Raw genomic sequence first — 16036 nt, 5'->3', positions numbered from 1 at the left:
TGTAACTCCTAAAGAAACATATGAACCCCAAGATTTAGAATTTAGGGTATACGGTGGACTTGAGTGCTTTCGAATAGGACAAAAGAAAAGAAAACATAATTTTTTTGGAGATGAGAAGTTTTAACTTTAAGTCTTCTAAAATTATGAGATCTAAATTTATGGAAATTTGACCAAAACTCCCCATAAATTAATTTTTTTGATTTGATGAAAAAAATATCAGTCAATTTTTATTTGTCTTTAGCTTCATCATACTTTTTAAACTTACAACGCCTTAAGACAGCTTCGCACCGCTTTGCAACAAAAAAAATTTAAATTTTAGGTTTTGAACAAAAAAAGAAAATATATCTTGTCTTTTTAACTAAAAATATTTTAAAATTAAATCTTCGGCCCAATTTTCTGTTAAATTTAACTCATATCAAATTAAAAAAAATCAAGATTCTTCAACAAAAAAGTTGTTCCCTGTACAATAGACTTCACCTCTATAAGAGCATCTCCAATGCAACACTCAATCTTAGAAACTCCGAGTGTCACCTAGGATTTTTTGAGTTTTTGATTAAAAATCCTCTCCAATGCAACACTCTACTTGGATCTCTATGATGACGTGTCGAGGGTGGAATAGAGATATCAAGAGGACACTCTATTTCTAGAGCGTCCTCTTGAGATATCTCTATTTGTCCAACTTATCAATTATTTGATTTTCAACCAATAGAAATCGAGTCTTCTATATTTTCTAAAATAACTAATTATTTATTTACAAAAATAACTATGCCACATAAGTAAATAAGATAAATTTAGAGTTTTGTATTGGAGACATACAAAACTTAAGAATCTCTATTAACGCCACCTAGGAGTGAGAATCTCAATTGGAACATGACACAAAGAATGAATAGAGATTTTTTTGAGTTTTGTAGTGGAGATGCTCTAAATCCCAAATTCTTATGAACATACTTGGGATTGATTTTGTAGTTACAAAAATATTTAGGCCAAGATCATAAAAGATTAAATTAAAGACTATTTTCTTTTTCGCTCCCTAATTATCATAAATTTAAAAATGATCCTTACATAAAAATATCAGTTGTTAAAGTTGACTGAAGATATAGCTAGTTGTTATAGTTGATTCACGATTTAAAAAATTAAAAGCCAAAAACAAATTGTTCTCGTAATAGGGGCAAATGCACTTCAATTAATTTGGGTAAACATAAACCTAAATGACATAATCTCTCGATTTTTCTTACGTAAATTTCCACAATCAGTATAGAAAGTTGGTTCGACTAATAATTAAGCACTAATTAAGAGCATAAGTAAACTTTTTGAGAGGACATGTGAGGGCACTTAAAATTATAAATTTCTTTTCATGATTATGACTTGCAATGTTATTTGAATAAACAATCAAAACCCTAAGTTCTTAGCTTTCATTTATTGGTACAAAACCATAAAAATAATTGAATCGAAGGCTTCATCTTGTAACTACATCCACTTTTTTTTTTTTTGTTGAACTAACTACATCCACTTAAAATTCAAATAAACATCAAACACTTGTTGAACTTTTAAATTGAGCAAGTTAAGAAAATAAAAAAAGTTCATCCACTACCAATATTTTAGTGTTGTTTAAAAAATAAACCAATACTTTAGTGTTTCTTTAGAAATAACATTCCCTCTTTTGTTGGGCAATCGAGTACATTCTTAATTCCTAAAGAATCCCCTTTTCCATCCCTAAATCCCCAAACCATCCACATTCACAGTATTGATATTAAGATTCCTCCTAAAAATCTAAGAGAACCCTATAAAATTAGAATAAAGGGAAGTAACAGAATGAATTGGTCAAGACAAATTTAATAAATTTTGGAGAATGGAAGGTTAAAGATTCATTATCCCATCCCATCTCTAAATACATGTTTTAAAGGGAGAATAAAGCAAACTACAAAGATAATTAGTTCTCTAAATTTTACCTTCATTTTTAAAATGGTGCTTTAGGTAAAATAAAAGATTTTAGTAGAAAGAAGAAAAAAAGAGTTTATCTAAAATTATCTCTTATGTTAAACGAAAAATACAACATAAGATAAAAGACAGTATACCACGACCTATAGGTTAAGTGTACACTTAATTACATGTTCCAATTAAACATTTAAAATATCGATTTCTTATTCCACGTAAGGTTTGAGCCCATGTTTAGAAATTTGCACATAATTTGTGCAAGACCTTTGCCTAATTTTTGTGTTCAACATGAATCCTAAAATTAAACACGTAATTCGAGAAGGTCCCATAAAGTATATATGTATATAGTATTGTGTATAGGTTTTTGTTTTCCAAATTTGGAATATTTATGTACCTAATAAATTCTTTGTTTTAGGCCCCTTAGATTCTCCAATCCACTTCATCCAAAATCATTATAAATTTCTAGTGACAAATAAAATAGAGTAGCATGAGCAATAGACACCATTAACTAATCCCCCTTGTCCATTATTCATCTCTCTCTCTCTCTCTCTCTCTCTCTCTCTCTCTCTCTCATCACACATACAAAACTAAAAATAACTTGTTTTTGTGTACTTACTGCTACTACTACTACCAAATTTTGCTTTCTCACTTGGAGAAACTTGAGCAATTTAGTTGATTGACTCATGGAGAAACTCTCTGTTTCGTCTCGATTCAATGTCTTCCCAGCCGGTCTTCGTGTTCTTGTTGTTGATGATGATCTAACTTGGTTGAAAATTCTTGAAAAAATGCTTATAAAATGCCATTATGAAGGTGAACTTTATGTGTCTTTCAATTCTTATATCCTTCTATTGTTTCATTCTCAAATGAGACCCATCTTTCAACACAATCTTATGGGTTCTTGAAATTCTTTTTTCAGTCACTACTAGTTGTTTAGCAACAGAAGCTCTGAACATACTTAGAGAACGAAAAAATAAATTCGATATCGTGATAAGCGATGTAAACATGCCTGATATGGATGGTTTTACACTTCTTGAACTTGTCGGGCTCGAAATGGACCTTCCTGTTATCAGTAAGTTTTCTAATTCTTTATTCTCTTATACTCTATGAAATGAAATTATGAACTTAAACAAATTTACCTAATCCTTTTAGTGATGTCCGTCGATGGAGAAACGAGTAGAGTGATGAAAGGAGTTCAACATGGAGCTTGTGATTATCTTCTTAAACCAGTTAGAATGAAAGAACTTCGAATTATATGGCAACATGTTTTCAGAAAGAAGATGAATGAAATGAAGGAAATTGAAATCAATGAAGATGCTCATAAGATGAGAAACTACTTAAATGAATTTGATTCTAGTTACTTGGCAACTGGAAGTGATCTTAGCTCAAGAAAGAAAAGAAAGGACATTGAAAATCAAGAACATGATGACTATGAGTTTATGGATTCTTCTTCGTCGAAGAAGTCCAGAGTAGTATGGTCAGTGGATCTTCACCAGAAATTCGTTCAAGCCGTGAACCAAAGCGGATCTGAAAGTGAGTTTTAGTTAACTTCCAGTTTGATCATTAATATTAGAATGAATTTCTGCAAATCAAAATGAGATTGAATGCATTAGAAGCAAAGACAATGAATGGGTGACATACTCTTAGTTTTTGCCCTTCCGTTTCGTTTCAGACTTCCAAATCTTTCAAGATATTTATGTAGTTCGCTCGTACTAAGGAACATTTTTTTTCTTTTCGTTGCAGAAGTTGGTCCTAAGAAAATACTTGATTTGATGAACGTTCCATGGTTGACAAGAGAAAATGTTGCTAGCCATCTGCAGGTAGACATTCTCCCCGAATTTTCTTCTTCAACCGATAATTTTACTTATCGATTTCTCCCTATTTTTGTTATCTTCTACAGGAACTTATTCGACATTTTTCCTTTTTATACATATAAATATACTAAGAAAATCCTACCAAATAACGTAAGAAACAGATTTGATATCATTGGACATCTAGGGAAGTATTTTTAAGAGACATTTGCATTGTGCAGAAATACCGTATGTGCTTGGATAGATTGAAGAAGCAAAATGAACCCAAGAATTCCTTTTGTGTGCCGAAGCAACCGGATCTCAAGAATCCTCCATCAGGCTTCGGCTATCAGAGCCCCATCTCAGTGAACGGAGATAATTCGACAACCTGCAGTTTTGCAAATAAAATCGTTATGGAAGATATGAGTCCAAAAGTGCTTGAAGATTTATGCACCGGTCCTTTCTCAGCTAGGACCGAACTTTCAGCTGGTGATATCGCTCATCCTCGGAAAGCAAGCAATAGTTCTAGAATGAGTCTGATGGATTCATTTGAATCATTAGGTCAAGACATAAACTATACATCTTTTAGAGCAAATTTTCTTGAGCAGATCTCTTGGTGTAGTACAGAAATTCCAACTCTTCAGTTTTCGGAACTATTAGAAGAAGAGCAGGAACAATACTTGTACACCAATCAACCACTACCTGTAAACAAATCGGCTCCTTTCATGATTTCCGCAACGTCTAATGAAGAAACAGTTTCAGGAGTTCCTCCTAAACTTAGACCGCCATTCGAGCATTTTGGAAATATATGTCCAACAGAATGCAAAGATAACTCGGTTTCATCTGATATCAGTACCCAAGCCTCTGGTGATATGTGCACTAGGTTATCGAGCATCAAAACTAGCAGCTTCCATCAAAACTTATTTGGTCCTTTGGAATCTTACCAACAAAACTTCATGAAGCGAAGTGATTCAACTTCTGCATCTTCGGAGGAAGACCAGCAGCTATGGTCACTTCAGGACTACGATTACTTCGGTCCTGTTGAGCTCAATAACAGAGGAAGCTTGAATGACCCAGAAAATATAACTGAACTTTCAAGTCACCTATATGATAAAAATGTCCGATAAGGGATCAGCATCTCATTATAGCATGATCCACCATTCAGCGGAGTGAGTTTCGTGCCAGAGAGAGACGGTGGAGGAAGAAGCTGATTGTCAGTAGCCGATTCCTCCTTACATAATAAAGGGAAGTCTGTCATCCTTCTCACTAGTTTGTAGAGATGTGAGAGATATATATAGATATTATTGAACATGTCAGAATATGAGATTTTGATGTCTTAAAATGAAGCATACAAACAACCCCAACTCTTAGAGAACTTCTGTTAGATTCCGATATTACTTTAAGGTACTGAGTGTTCATGCTCACCCCATTTCACTTCCCAGAGCATACAAACAAAAAGCGAAAAAGAACACTGATGATTGCCTTATATCTTCAATACTATTCGAAGTAGTCTTGGTTTTTTTTTCCTCCAAGTCAGATCGGACATCTGACTCCAGGTCTTAATTGGCTCAATTTGGGTTTCAGATTGTTTATGTCTTGTACTTTATAAATGAGAACAGAACAAATGAGTGGAAAGCTGCAGAGATTTATCTAATCAGCTCGTTGGAACGATATAATCAAACATTTTTCATGTTTCACTTCCATAATATCATAAATGTAAGTAATATTACTCTCTTAAGCAACACAACTTGTTGGGGGTTTGGCTATTACTCTTTCTCATAGCATGCCTACAGTCCCCGCTCTAGACAAAGTGATGTAAACTCGTCCGTTGGAGCTTCAAAGGAGGTTTTGCTATCGTTGCTACATAACAACTTCAACTAGAGTTCAAAACATTTCTTAAAACAAATAAACGAACATAGACTCTTTAAGAATGCTTGAAAATAAATATGAACATCAATTGCTCTCTCTAGAACTGAATAACATTGACATAAACTCAACGAACTACATTTATAACTCATCGTACGCTCACCTCTAGGGTCCGGTCGGCCCCATATACCTATTAAATTCATAACAAATTCTAATTTTAGAGAAAAATCTTATCCTTGATATATTATCATTGCAACTAGTATATTCCATATTGAAAACCCATATCTTCATTAAATATAGGAATCTCAGCAGCAAGTTTTTTAGAGAGAGAGAGAGAGCTCTGACATGTAGAGATAAAATGCAATACATGGTCTATTTCAGTTCTGTGTACTAATAATATAAATATAATATGGAAGTTACAAATGAATAATTCAGCAGATACAAAACGATTTTCGACCAAAAAGCACGAACCAATCTTGTCGATGTGGTACACTGAGTCCATAATGGGTAAGCTGAATCACTACTTGTGTGATGCTTGAGCTTTGTTTTTCTTGTTACCTCTCTTTTTCAAACTAGTTTCAGCTCCTTCTGCCTCTTCTGCCTTTTGCTCTGCCTCCAGTATTGCCAACTGAACATACATAGAGCATATACAATATTCAACAATGAAAGATCGAAGTGCTCAAAAGAAACAACAAGGATAGTATTTCAACTGTTTTTTTAGTCACAGAGAAAAACTAGCCTCAGATAGAAATCTTCGATCTTTTTCGTTAAAATTCCTACTCGATGTCAATTAAATTAAAGTTCCAAAATATTCCACCTTCACACTTTCAAAAGCTTTCTTATTTTGGTAAAAGCAGAAACAACGAGTTGGTATTATGATATAAAACTCGTCTTAATACCAGTCATGCTATCGTTTATTTAGACCCCTCCTAGGCTTGGAGGCCTGGTAACACATTTTCATATGGTACAAGGTTTTTCTTTGACCATCCCAGGCTTCTCTACTTGACCAATATAGGCACCAAAAGCACCCAAAAGGGCATGCCGGTATGTAAGAAAAGTTGGTCCATTATAACCCAGGTCGAAAGGCCTTCCTAAGCAAAAATGTGGGACTAAGAGCCTAGCCACATATAAACCATCATATTATTTCCATCCTTCTAAGAAGAAGAAGAAAAGACAAATTCCTTAAAACTAGTTTAGTCGGTTTCCTTTTTCCTTCGATTGGCATAAGGGATTAATTGGGTTTTTTTCTCCTCCGGGAAGTAAGAAAAATGTAGAGTATTCACCAACTTTTAATGGCATATTTCAACAAAAAAAAAACTTTTAATGCCATACAAAACTAGAGTTGAAGATCACCTCATCAAGGATTGGTTTGAGTTCTTTGTACCGACTTTCAGCCAGATCAAAACCGTCTTTACGTAGCTCCTGCATATGAAACAGTAATGAGAAAACATCTTATAAGAGTGAAAAGAGAAGACATCTTATAAGAGTGAAAAGAGAAGACATCTTATAAGAGTGAAAAGAGAACATCTTATAAGAGTGAAAAGAGAAAACTGTAATAGCAAGAAAGATATATGTTTCTCCTCCAAAATTTCTACAAAAAGATGATCGTTTAATGTTTCATAAAGAGGTCTTTCTAGTGATTTATAGCTTACAATTAAACACAGGCTGACAAGCAAACAGTTCACAATAAGAACATGATGGAAACAGGCATATAAATGACTGTACGCAGGGAATTTGGTCACCGGCGACATATAAATTTGGCGATTAGAAAAAGACCTCTAGAAATCACAATCAATCACAATAAAAACATCAAAACGGACCTTTCCAGTGTGTTGGGTGTGTTCATGAGCAGCCATTTGCCAGTATACGTTTGTACGTTTATAAAAATCCCTCAGAGATTCTCCAGGCTTCACAACAGATGTACAAGGGATATAAGTCAATGAAAATATAGGATAGCCAAGAAAAAATTATATGGAGTTCAGAGTGAGCTTTGAAGATATTGTAAAATACCACAGGAGTCCTTTGTGAATCTGAAAGACCGAGGTTTGCTCTGATCTGCTCTATCCTAGCTCGTTTCTCCTTCCGGCGAAGAGTCTTCCCCTCGCCCTTCAGTATAGCAACAGCATCTCCCGTTTCAAGTAACTTTTTACCACTCTTAGTCTGTAGATAAGTGACGAAAGAGAAAACAATAGTGACAAGTCAACAGAAAAGACAGATTATTTCAAGTAATTAAACTCATTTCAACAAAAAAATGTAGAAATACTACTTCCTGATTTGTTTACCTCGACATCATCATCTTCATCTGTCTCATCACTGTCAGTCTCGCTATTGGTTTGATCATCGTCAGTATCTTCCTCATCCTCATCCTCATCCTCCGAGACTTCGAGCCATTCAGATTCAGATGCCTGGAAGTATATAAAAATAAAAAATAAATAAATAAAGATAGTTCCTACAAATCCAACACGTACCCATTTACTTCTGCTACTTATTCTGTTAATTCACATAGTGAAAACTACTCTAAAGAAAAAGTCAGCTTTCTGTGTTCTCCCCTTTTAGGCTTCTGTTTGTTATTTTCTCAAAACTGTCCTTTCTCAACAATAGAAAAGAACAGAAAGAGAGGAACAACACCCCGTATGAATAGTAATCACGAGTGACAGCAAAAAGGAAAACGAAAACTCGAACTACCAAAAAGCAACAATAAAAAGTAAAACTTCCAAAAACAGAATCCTCAACAATTAAAAGAACTAAAGAAAAACTCCAAGAGAAATTGTACTAAGTTGCAACAGTGAATCAGAAAATCAGTCTATAACATCCGAGAGTCACTTTTGATTTATTTCAAATAATTCATATATGGAAAGATCAACTAAAACATGTCCTTCTAGAAGAAAAGAAAAAGGTGGATTCGTAAATCTGAAGAGCCGAAAGTCGTGCGAAAGACCAGAGAAGACAGAAAATAAACTCATAAACCTTGAACACAAGGCTAGGTATCAGTTAATTGAATGAAAAGGAACTCGAGGTTGGAGAAGCAAAAGAGTAATACACACCAAAACCAACATTGCAGGTTTTAGGCAAAGAAGATTTTCTTACTCCTTAGCCACTTTATCGTAAAATGTTACAAGTAAATTAAGGAAAACAATATGCATATTTAACATAGCAGAAAGTGGAATTTAACGAACCGGTATAAGGCACTTCCACTCATCAAGTTTGCTGAGATTTAGAGTGTATAAATCATCAAGAGTTATTTCTTGATCTTTGACCTCCATCATGCCTCCATAAATATATAATGTATCTCTTCCCACTACCATGCAGGCATTAATACGTCCGCAAGGTTTCACTACCTGAATTAAAAAATTTAATGGAGTCAATTATTAAAAAGAAAACAAATTAGTGGTATACAGAATTACGTTCATGTTCCCTGTACTGAAACCAACCTCAGGTAAGATGCTGGTTTCTGGATCAGTATGTTCTTTTCCGTTACTGTTACTAACAACAACACCACTGGCACTTGCAGGATCGAAGGTGTCTTCATCATAATTTAAGCTTACATCCCTTTCATTTGCTTCTCCTTTATCAAGATCGCTTTTACTATTTTTGGTTTCAAGAGAGCAACCACCCAATTGTTGGTCCAAATTCTTCTGGGTCTATAAAGTCATTCAAAAACCATTTAAAAACAGAGTGATACAGAACCAGACCTAAATGGGAAAAGCATATTTAATAAGACCAAGGAATTAAATTTTGAAATATTCGGCCGAGTTGACAGATATATTGAATGGCAACAACTGTTAAAGGCATACGGGAATAGGAGACGTCCAAAAAAAGATTCCAATGCCCAAATTCTGGTTTGGCATGTCTTACATGAATGGCCCACTTAACCTTGAATAATGTGGGCCTTGACATGATCCACATGTCTTTGTGGAGATTCTACTAGTTTCTAAGTATTAACTAGGATGGTTAAGTGTCTTTAATGTGTTTAACTATAGTTGGTCTCGGTCGGACCGATACCGAGACCGAGACGGACCGAGAAACTCGGCAGAGAGTCCGAGACAACATGTATAGCCAATAAGTACTAAGTAATAAGTTTACTTGCCTGACTGTTCATTACCTTATAATTCTCCAGACTTTAACCATAAAATTACTTCAAACATTCATAGTATACAAAATCTTATCATAGTTCACTTCAATGAAATGAGTAAATAATAAGGTTCATACTTTATAAGTAAATAATGAAGTTCATACTTTATAAGTACTTAAAGCTTCTGTAAGGCAAAAGACTTAAAATATCTACAAAATATTATTGCTACTTATCTTAGATTGATTAGGAACATAGTAGTATACAATTAGGATTTAAAGTTTCAAAATGAAGTCCCAAAAAACTAAAAGATGCTTGGTCTCGGTCGAGACATCCGAGATTCTCGTCCAAACCCTAACTCGGGGACTCGGCCGAGTCTCGTCTCGGGAGAGGGCCGAGACCGAGCCCAGACCCGAGGTTCTCGGGCGAGTCCAACTAAATAGGTGTTTAATGTCTTTTGTGATGTCTTCTTAATGTCCAAGCAGTTTAAAAGTCTAAAAGTAAGGCTAGTATGGGATGTCAAGGGTTGGTTTTATGCCTATATAAGGGCAGTCTGTATTCCTGCTGTTTGAGGACACACAAAGAGTTTTCCAGCCGCTATTCAGCTATATTTATTTGTATGATACAAATATGCCCAAAGGTGTGATGCCTAAGGGCTCTAGGAGTAAAACCTAGGTTTTACTACTGTGATACTAGTGGTTATCTATCTAACAATCAAGTTACTTTTTTCTTCATTAGTTCTCTTTCCCTTTTCTTGTCCTACATCAGTTTGGTATCAGAGCGAGGTTACGTAATGGAAACTAGATCCGGAATAAGTTTTAGAAGGAGATAAACTGACAATGAACGTGACGATATCGTTTTGAGATTATAGAACAACTTGATGACATACAAACCAGACTAGCTAAGATGGAAACTCGAACATACCATCTTGCTAAACGTTCTGAAACAGCGAGAAGCGATGAGCAAGCTGGAAATGATGATGAGAAATCTCAAGAAAATAAGAATGTACTTGATAATGGAGCCCGTGACTCAGATAACCTAGAAGAGAATAAAGAAAATAGTTCACATGTATCTGTTGTTACACTCACTACCACATCTCTAAAAGTATAAAAGAAGAGATTGAAAACATTGTCGATCCTCTAAGTTATTTCATCGACGAGGGTGGCCATCAAAGATATTGGATTCAATGGAGGGGCCACCCACTTGCTGATTATACATGGATTAGAGATGACGAGTTCAAAGTACTTGACGAAGACCTTTATGAGAAGTTTTATGCATTTAACTCACCGATGTCAAGTTTTCTCAAGCCCAGGAGAATTGATAGAGATGAATGGCAGCAACTGTGCATATGGAATGGGAGATGTCCAAAGAAAGCTTCCAATGCCCAAATTCTAATTTGGAATGTCTTACATGAATGGCCCACTTAGGCTTGAATAATGTGGGCCTTGATCCACATGTCTTTGTGGAGATTCTACTAGTTTTTAAGTATTAATTAGGATGGTTAAGTGTCTTTAATGTGTTTAATGTCTTTTATGATGTCTTTTTAATGTCCTAGCAGTTTAGAAGTTTAAAAGTCTAGAAGTAAAGCTAGTATAGGATGTCAAAGGTTGGTTTAATGCCTATATAAGGGTTGTATTCTTGATGTTTGAGGACACACATATTGTCTTCTAGCAGCTACTCAAGCTATGTGTATTACTGTGATGCAAATATACCCAAAGGTGTGATGCCTAAGGGCTCTAGGAGTGATTCCTGGCTTTTACTAGTGTGATACTAGTGGTTATCTATCTTATAATCAAGTTTGAAATTTTCATTAGTACTCTTTCCCTTTTTCTTGTCCTACATCACCATGGTTACAGAAATTTCTATCAAAACCGAAACCTAACTAAGTTTGCCAATCAATTTTATCCTCAATGTATCCATTTACCTGCATTTCTTTCTCCATGTGGTTATTCCTTGACAATAATGTCTTGCAAATTCTAATCATGTGATGAAACAGTAGAACAGAAAGAGGGAGACTCTTTGACCCAGAAGGTGTTGCCAAGCAAGCATTTCGCTTTGTATGAACGCAGAAAGGGTAAGTGAAGGAGAACTAAATAGAAAATCTTGAGAAGGTTATTCACTTATCTGCAGTCATGTGTTGAAGTTGAAGACTAGAAGATTTAAGCACCAGTTAAGGAAAAAAACTAGGAAGCTAAATGGTTGAATATGCCTTCTTCCATACGGATATAGAAGAACTAATAATGATAATTTCAGTTTCATTCTGATCTTTTAACAGGATTAGATCAAGCATATCAATAGATTTTAGCAAGAAGCAACCAATGAATATGAGTCCATGTCAGGCAAAATCAACAAAAATACCTCTTCACTAGATGTACATGAAAGTACAAAATTATACATCTATACCCGTGTCGTAGATTTAAATTTTGAGTAATACAATCTACAAGAACATTAAACATATTAATAAAAATACCTTTTGTTTTATTGATTTCTCCTTCCGCAACTCCAAAGGGTACCTAAATACAATGTGAGATTGAGATTTTGCATTAGATGTAACAAATGGGCATTGGATGATATATCATTGGGGTACCTATATCAGTTTATAGATCTCTCAGAAAATCTAACATTATTATCACCACCACTAGTAAGTTCAATTCAAAAAGCATGATACTTATAAATACAAGAATAAAGCACACCATCGATGGCTGTCCATCTGGAATCCATAAATTTCATTCAAGAACAAACTCATCATGACATCACCTGCGAAAGGAAAGAGTACACGTTACGTTAGCAAACTATAACTTCTCAAACAAGTATCTTTAATATGACGAATTCAGTTTCGTTGCAACCTCTCCTAGTATAACATCTTTTGATATCACAAGCATTTATTTCCAATTCTGAGTTTTATGAAGCTATACAGCTAGAAGAAACCAATTTGTTAACTTCCGGAATTTATAAAAACTAGATGTTTGTAAGTTAAAACAACTAACATTTCAACAAAAAGGCAGTAACTAAATCCACTATGCCAATCTCTCACAAAGAAATATACCTTCAACTTCCATATCTACGACGCCCCCAAAAAATATGGCCCTTTTCTTATGCACAGACATAGAAAATCCGGCACGAGGTCCAGGAGGCATCCCACTCTTCTTTACCTACTCAAAATGGAAAATATGGTCCGTAAGAGAAATAGCCAACAAAACAGAAACAGATAACTTTCAATATCAGAAGATATATGGACTAAGATCGCCCTAGTATTTTCATTTTACAATTTAAAAGAAACTTTACTAAGATGCTTGTAAATCCGCACAGTGGATTACATAGTTGGGTTTTGTTAACTTCCCTGATTAAAAAATTCTACAAGAAAAGGAGGTAACTTTAATTTGATTCATAGTAGGAGATTGTAGCACTCTTCAGATTAAAATCAAAAAAGAATTGTGCGAACCTTGTTCCATTCCCAAGTCCTAGGATCAAGGGACCACAAATCGGCATGAACATTTCCCTTCTCAGAGCAGCTATTCTTATCAGATGCTACTTCTTTGGAGTATCCTCCATATAAAAATATCTGTACCAACAAAGTGATCACTATAATGTACACAAAAAAATTATGTAATAGCTTGTTCCAACAAGCATTATAAACCAGGAAGTTAAATGTAAGAAATAAATAGTAGAATAACAATATACTACTTGCAAACTCACTTCATCTTGGAAAACGAAAAACTGGAAACCACTCCTAGCACTTGGCCACATGCATCCTGGCCGGGGCTTTATTTCTTGCCACTACAACTCATTCTGTTAACATTTAACTGAAAAAGAAAAACCTCCAAAATGAACCAACTAAAAGCTTCCAAACTCACCTTAAATAGATCCAGATCAAATACGTGCAGATCATTAAAATACCTGCACAAGAAAATTCATCATCAGGTTAGATCCGCTATCTTTTGTACACCAATTAATTTATTCTGATTTCGGGGTGTTGCTGTTGTTTGCTGGATAAGAAACCAACCCGTATTAGAAGAAGAAAAAATAACTTAAAGGAACCTTCAAAAAAACCGATGCTTGCAAAGAGCAAAAGAACAACCTCACTTCTCTAAGAGTGTCATAGAAGCCACCAAAAACTATTATCTTGTGCTTGTAAAGCACCTGGAACAGACAAAGATGAAGTAAACAAATTAGAATGGAACTTTTAATTATAATTGCCATGCAGCTCCCAACAAAAAATAAAGTATCAGGAGTGAAGGACAGGAAATGGAGTCAAAGAAGACCAATATTCAAATTGATAGCGAATGCTCAAAAAGTCACATGATTATATGAAGCTCATAACATACCATGCGATGACCTGAACGAGGACTAGGACACCCTTTCAAATTTAGTTGTTCCCACTGATTTGTTTTCAGGTCTAATGTCCAAAAGTCCTGTAACAATTATAAGCAAGAAGCAACTTAGAACGTCTAGTAAGCTAGTATCTGAAAATTAACAACACAGAACCTTGGCAAGCAAAAAAGAGAACCTATTGAATGTATACTCTCAGAGATGAAGACAGGGTTCATTTGTTACCTTGTAGTGATGGAACCTTTCTTGATTTGGGGATGTAAATTCTCCGCCTAGACAGAGAAACGAAGTCCAGCAGTTACAAACTTGATACAAATTACAAAGGGATTAACACAACCCATCAATATACGAACTCCATTTTATTTACCAAATATGTAAAGATGGTCTTTCCAAGCAACAGCCTGGTGAGCACTACGAGGCGGCGGACTATTAGGACTTGATATCAACTTCCACTCCTGCTTATCGACGTCATAACGGTAAAGATCACCGTATACGAAAGTCTGCATCAACATTTTCAATGTCATTAAACGTACTAAAACAATCAAAATCAAAAATCCATTATCCTCAAAAGAGAAAAACAATAATATCAACACCTCCTATAAGCTAGAATCATCACCTTGTTTCCATTGTAGAATTCACCTCCATATATGATCAGTTCTGTCTCCTTCAGTGGATTGATGTTCATCTAAGCAATTTTAGCATATAATTAGCAACCAATGTTAATCCGTGTGAGAATAGTCCCACATGGGAAAGGGGTAACTAGCAACCAAGACTATAATGTCTAGGTCCTCTTCCCTCATTGCCAATTGGTTTTGAGTTGGATGACCAATTGAGAATAATGGGTAAGTAATGATGCACGTACCGAACAGTTTGATCGAGGAGAAGGTCTAGGAACATTTTCTTCAATGTGAATTTCCTTCTTTTTAGATTCTTCTTTTTGTATATTCATCTATGGACAAAACAAACAACAACCACCAGTTCAAATGATAAATGACCCAAAAGCGCATAATTGGCAACAACCCTATTTGGATCCAAATGAACTGTTTTTAGTTTGAATTGGATGTTTAATACCAAAATTTAATCAAATAATTAAGAGTTTAATTTTTGTTACAACTTTTTGAATCATAATATTACCAGGATGGCATCGATGTCATCTTCCTCTGAGATCTTTTTGTTCTCTCTGCGAGCTTTCTTCTCCTCTGCTTTGGCTGTTTTTCTCTCTGTCTTCTCCTTACCTTTCCCGGGCTTCTTCGTTTTCTTCCCCATTTTCGTCTAGAGACGGGGAGAGAGAGAGAGAGAGAGAGAGAGAGAGAGAGAGAGAGAGAGAGGTTTAGGGTTTTGTAATTTGATCTATTTGGGATTTTTGCACTCTCGCGGGAAGAATAAAAGTAGAACCACTGGGGTTTTAATTAGGGTTCTACCGTTTTATTTGTTGTCCGGCATCAAGTGTTTAGCTAACCCACGAAGTATACAACACACGCGATCCTCACCGTTGGGTCTATATCCTAATCCTTTATTATTCATTAGAATCAACGGTTAAATTCGTTTTCTTCCCCATTAGAATGCAAGATGGAGGTGTATTTGCATCTCATCTTTTACAAATAGAATGAGTGGGAGAAAATTGTCTCCGATGTGTGAGCAATTTCATTTGTTGTTCTATATATGGTGTAATTCTACTAGAGCTGGGAATTATACCTGATACGGTCGCACGCAAAGAGTGGAAGTCCCCGCCCACCACCACGGAATCTAGTGAGCGGGCTCGTGTAGGAAGGCCTACCCGGCATCCCGCCCACGACCGCACCCAACGGAACAGGCCCGGTGGGTGCCTATATATACGAGCCCGTTATAAACAGCGGGTGGTGCCTATATACCCACCTGTCACTACCCACCGGAAATATAAATGTGAATCGTTATATCAGTTTTATAATCTTCGTCGGATTTAGGGATGGCCTCTTTAGGTTTCTTTATTTTCTCTGTAAGTAGGGATTAGTAGTTTCCACTTTCCAGCCAAACCCTTCACTGCTTCTTCCTCTTGACCTTTCCAGACTTC

The 16036-nt window shown here is 35.4% G+C and overlaps 2 protein-coding genes across 4 annotated transcripts; one reads left to right on the top strand and one right to left on the bottom strand.

The window, feature by feature from the left end:
• Window positions 1-2414: 2414 nt before the first annotated feature.
• Window positions 2415-5376, top strand: LOC147567503 (two-component response regulator ORR26-like). Of its 2 annotated transcripts, none has more exons than XM_086654124.1 (5): window positions 2415-2745; window positions 2852-3004; window positions 3085-3465; window positions 3676-3752; window positions 3965-5376. In XM_086654124.1, exons 1-5 carry the CDS (start codon window positions 2619-2621, stop codon window positions 4847-4849), a joined length of 1623 nt encoding a protein of 540 aa, XP_086510250.1. In that variant the 5' UTR covers window positions 2415-2618; the 3' UTR covers window positions 4850-5376. The 2 variants fall into 2 exon arrangements, with proteins under 2 accessions (XP_086510250.1, XP_086510252.1); XM_086654126.1 differs by having other exon boundaries at window positions 2423-2745; window positions 3679-3752.
• Window positions 5377-5803: 427 nt separating this feature from the next.
• LOC147567502 (Galactose oxidase/kelch repeat superfamily protein) lies at window positions 5804-15622 on the bottom strand. Of its 2 annotated transcripts, XM_086654122.1 has the most exons (21): window positions 15477-15622; window positions 15121-15383; window positions 14849-14935; window positions 14603-14671; window positions 14354-14486; window positions 14212-14258; window positions 13983-14069; window positions 13736-13797; window positions 13512-13554; window positions 13354-13434; window positions 13100-13219; window positions 12704-12809; window positions 12351-12414; window positions 12128-12170; window positions 9020-9229; window positions 8765-8926; window positions 7871-7993; window positions 7599-7748; window positions 7409-7495; window positions 6942-7010; window positions 5804-6216 (listed from the first exon to the last, which is right to left on the bottom strand). In XM_086654122.1, the coding sequence occupies exons 2-21, from the start codon at window positions 15250-15252 to the stop codon at window positions 6109-6111; spliced, it is 1983 nt and encodes a 660-aa protein (XP_086510248.1). In that variant the 5' UTR covers window positions 15253-15383; window positions 15477-15622; the 3' UTR covers window positions 5804-6108. The 2 variants fall into 2 exon arrangements, with proteins under 2 accessions (XP_086510248.1, XP_086510249.1); XM_086654123.1 differs by lacking the exon at window positions 15477-15622 and having other exon boundaries at window positions 15121-15466.
• Window positions 15623-16036: the final 414 nt, after the last annotated feature.

Source organism: Eschscholzia californica, unplaced genomic scaffold (genome assembly GCF_041429995.1).
Source record: "Eschscholzia californica isolate CP2 unplaced genomic scaffold, dmEscCali1.0.p SCAF_1, whole genome shotgun sequence".
Classification (NCBI taxonomy): domain Eukaryota; kingdom Viridiplantae; phylum Streptophyta; class Magnoliopsida; order Ranunculales; family Papaveraceae; genus Eschscholzia; species Eschscholzia californica.
The sequence above is the reverse complement of the archived record's forward strand: the minus strand, read 5'-3'. Positions and strand labels throughout refer to the sequence as shown.

What these genes read in the sequence shown, in the direction of transcription:
- LOC147567503 (XM_086654124.1), top strand. Translation starts at nt 2,619, where the DNA reads ATGGAGAAACTCTCTGTTTCGTCTCGATTCAATGTCTTCCCAGCCGGT. An exon ending in AATGGACCTTCCTGTTATCA is followed by an intron (nt 3,005 to 3,084) that starts GTAAGTTTTCTA and finishes TAATCCTTTTAG; the next exon opens with TGATGTCCGTCGATGGAGAA. An exon ending in GAACCAAAGCGGATCTGAAA is followed by an intron (nt 3,466 to 3,675) that starts GTGAGTTTTAGT and finishes TTTTCGTTGCAG; the next exon opens with AAGTTGGTCCTAAGAAAATA.
- LOC147567502 (XM_086654122.1), bottom strand. Translation starts at nt 15,252, where the DNA reads ATGGGGAAGAAAACGAAGAAGCCCGGGAAAGGTAAGGAGAAGACAGAG. An exon ending in AATTCTACAATGGAAACAAG is followed by an intron (nt 14,487 to 14,602) that starts GTGATGATTCTA and finishes ATGTTGATGCAG; the next exon opens with ACTTTCGTATACGGTGATCT. An exon ending in TTTTCGTTTTCCAAGATGAA is followed by an intron (nt 13,220 to 13,353) that starts GTGAGTTTGCAA and finishes TTGTTGGTACAG; the next exon opens with ATATTTTTATATGGAGGATA.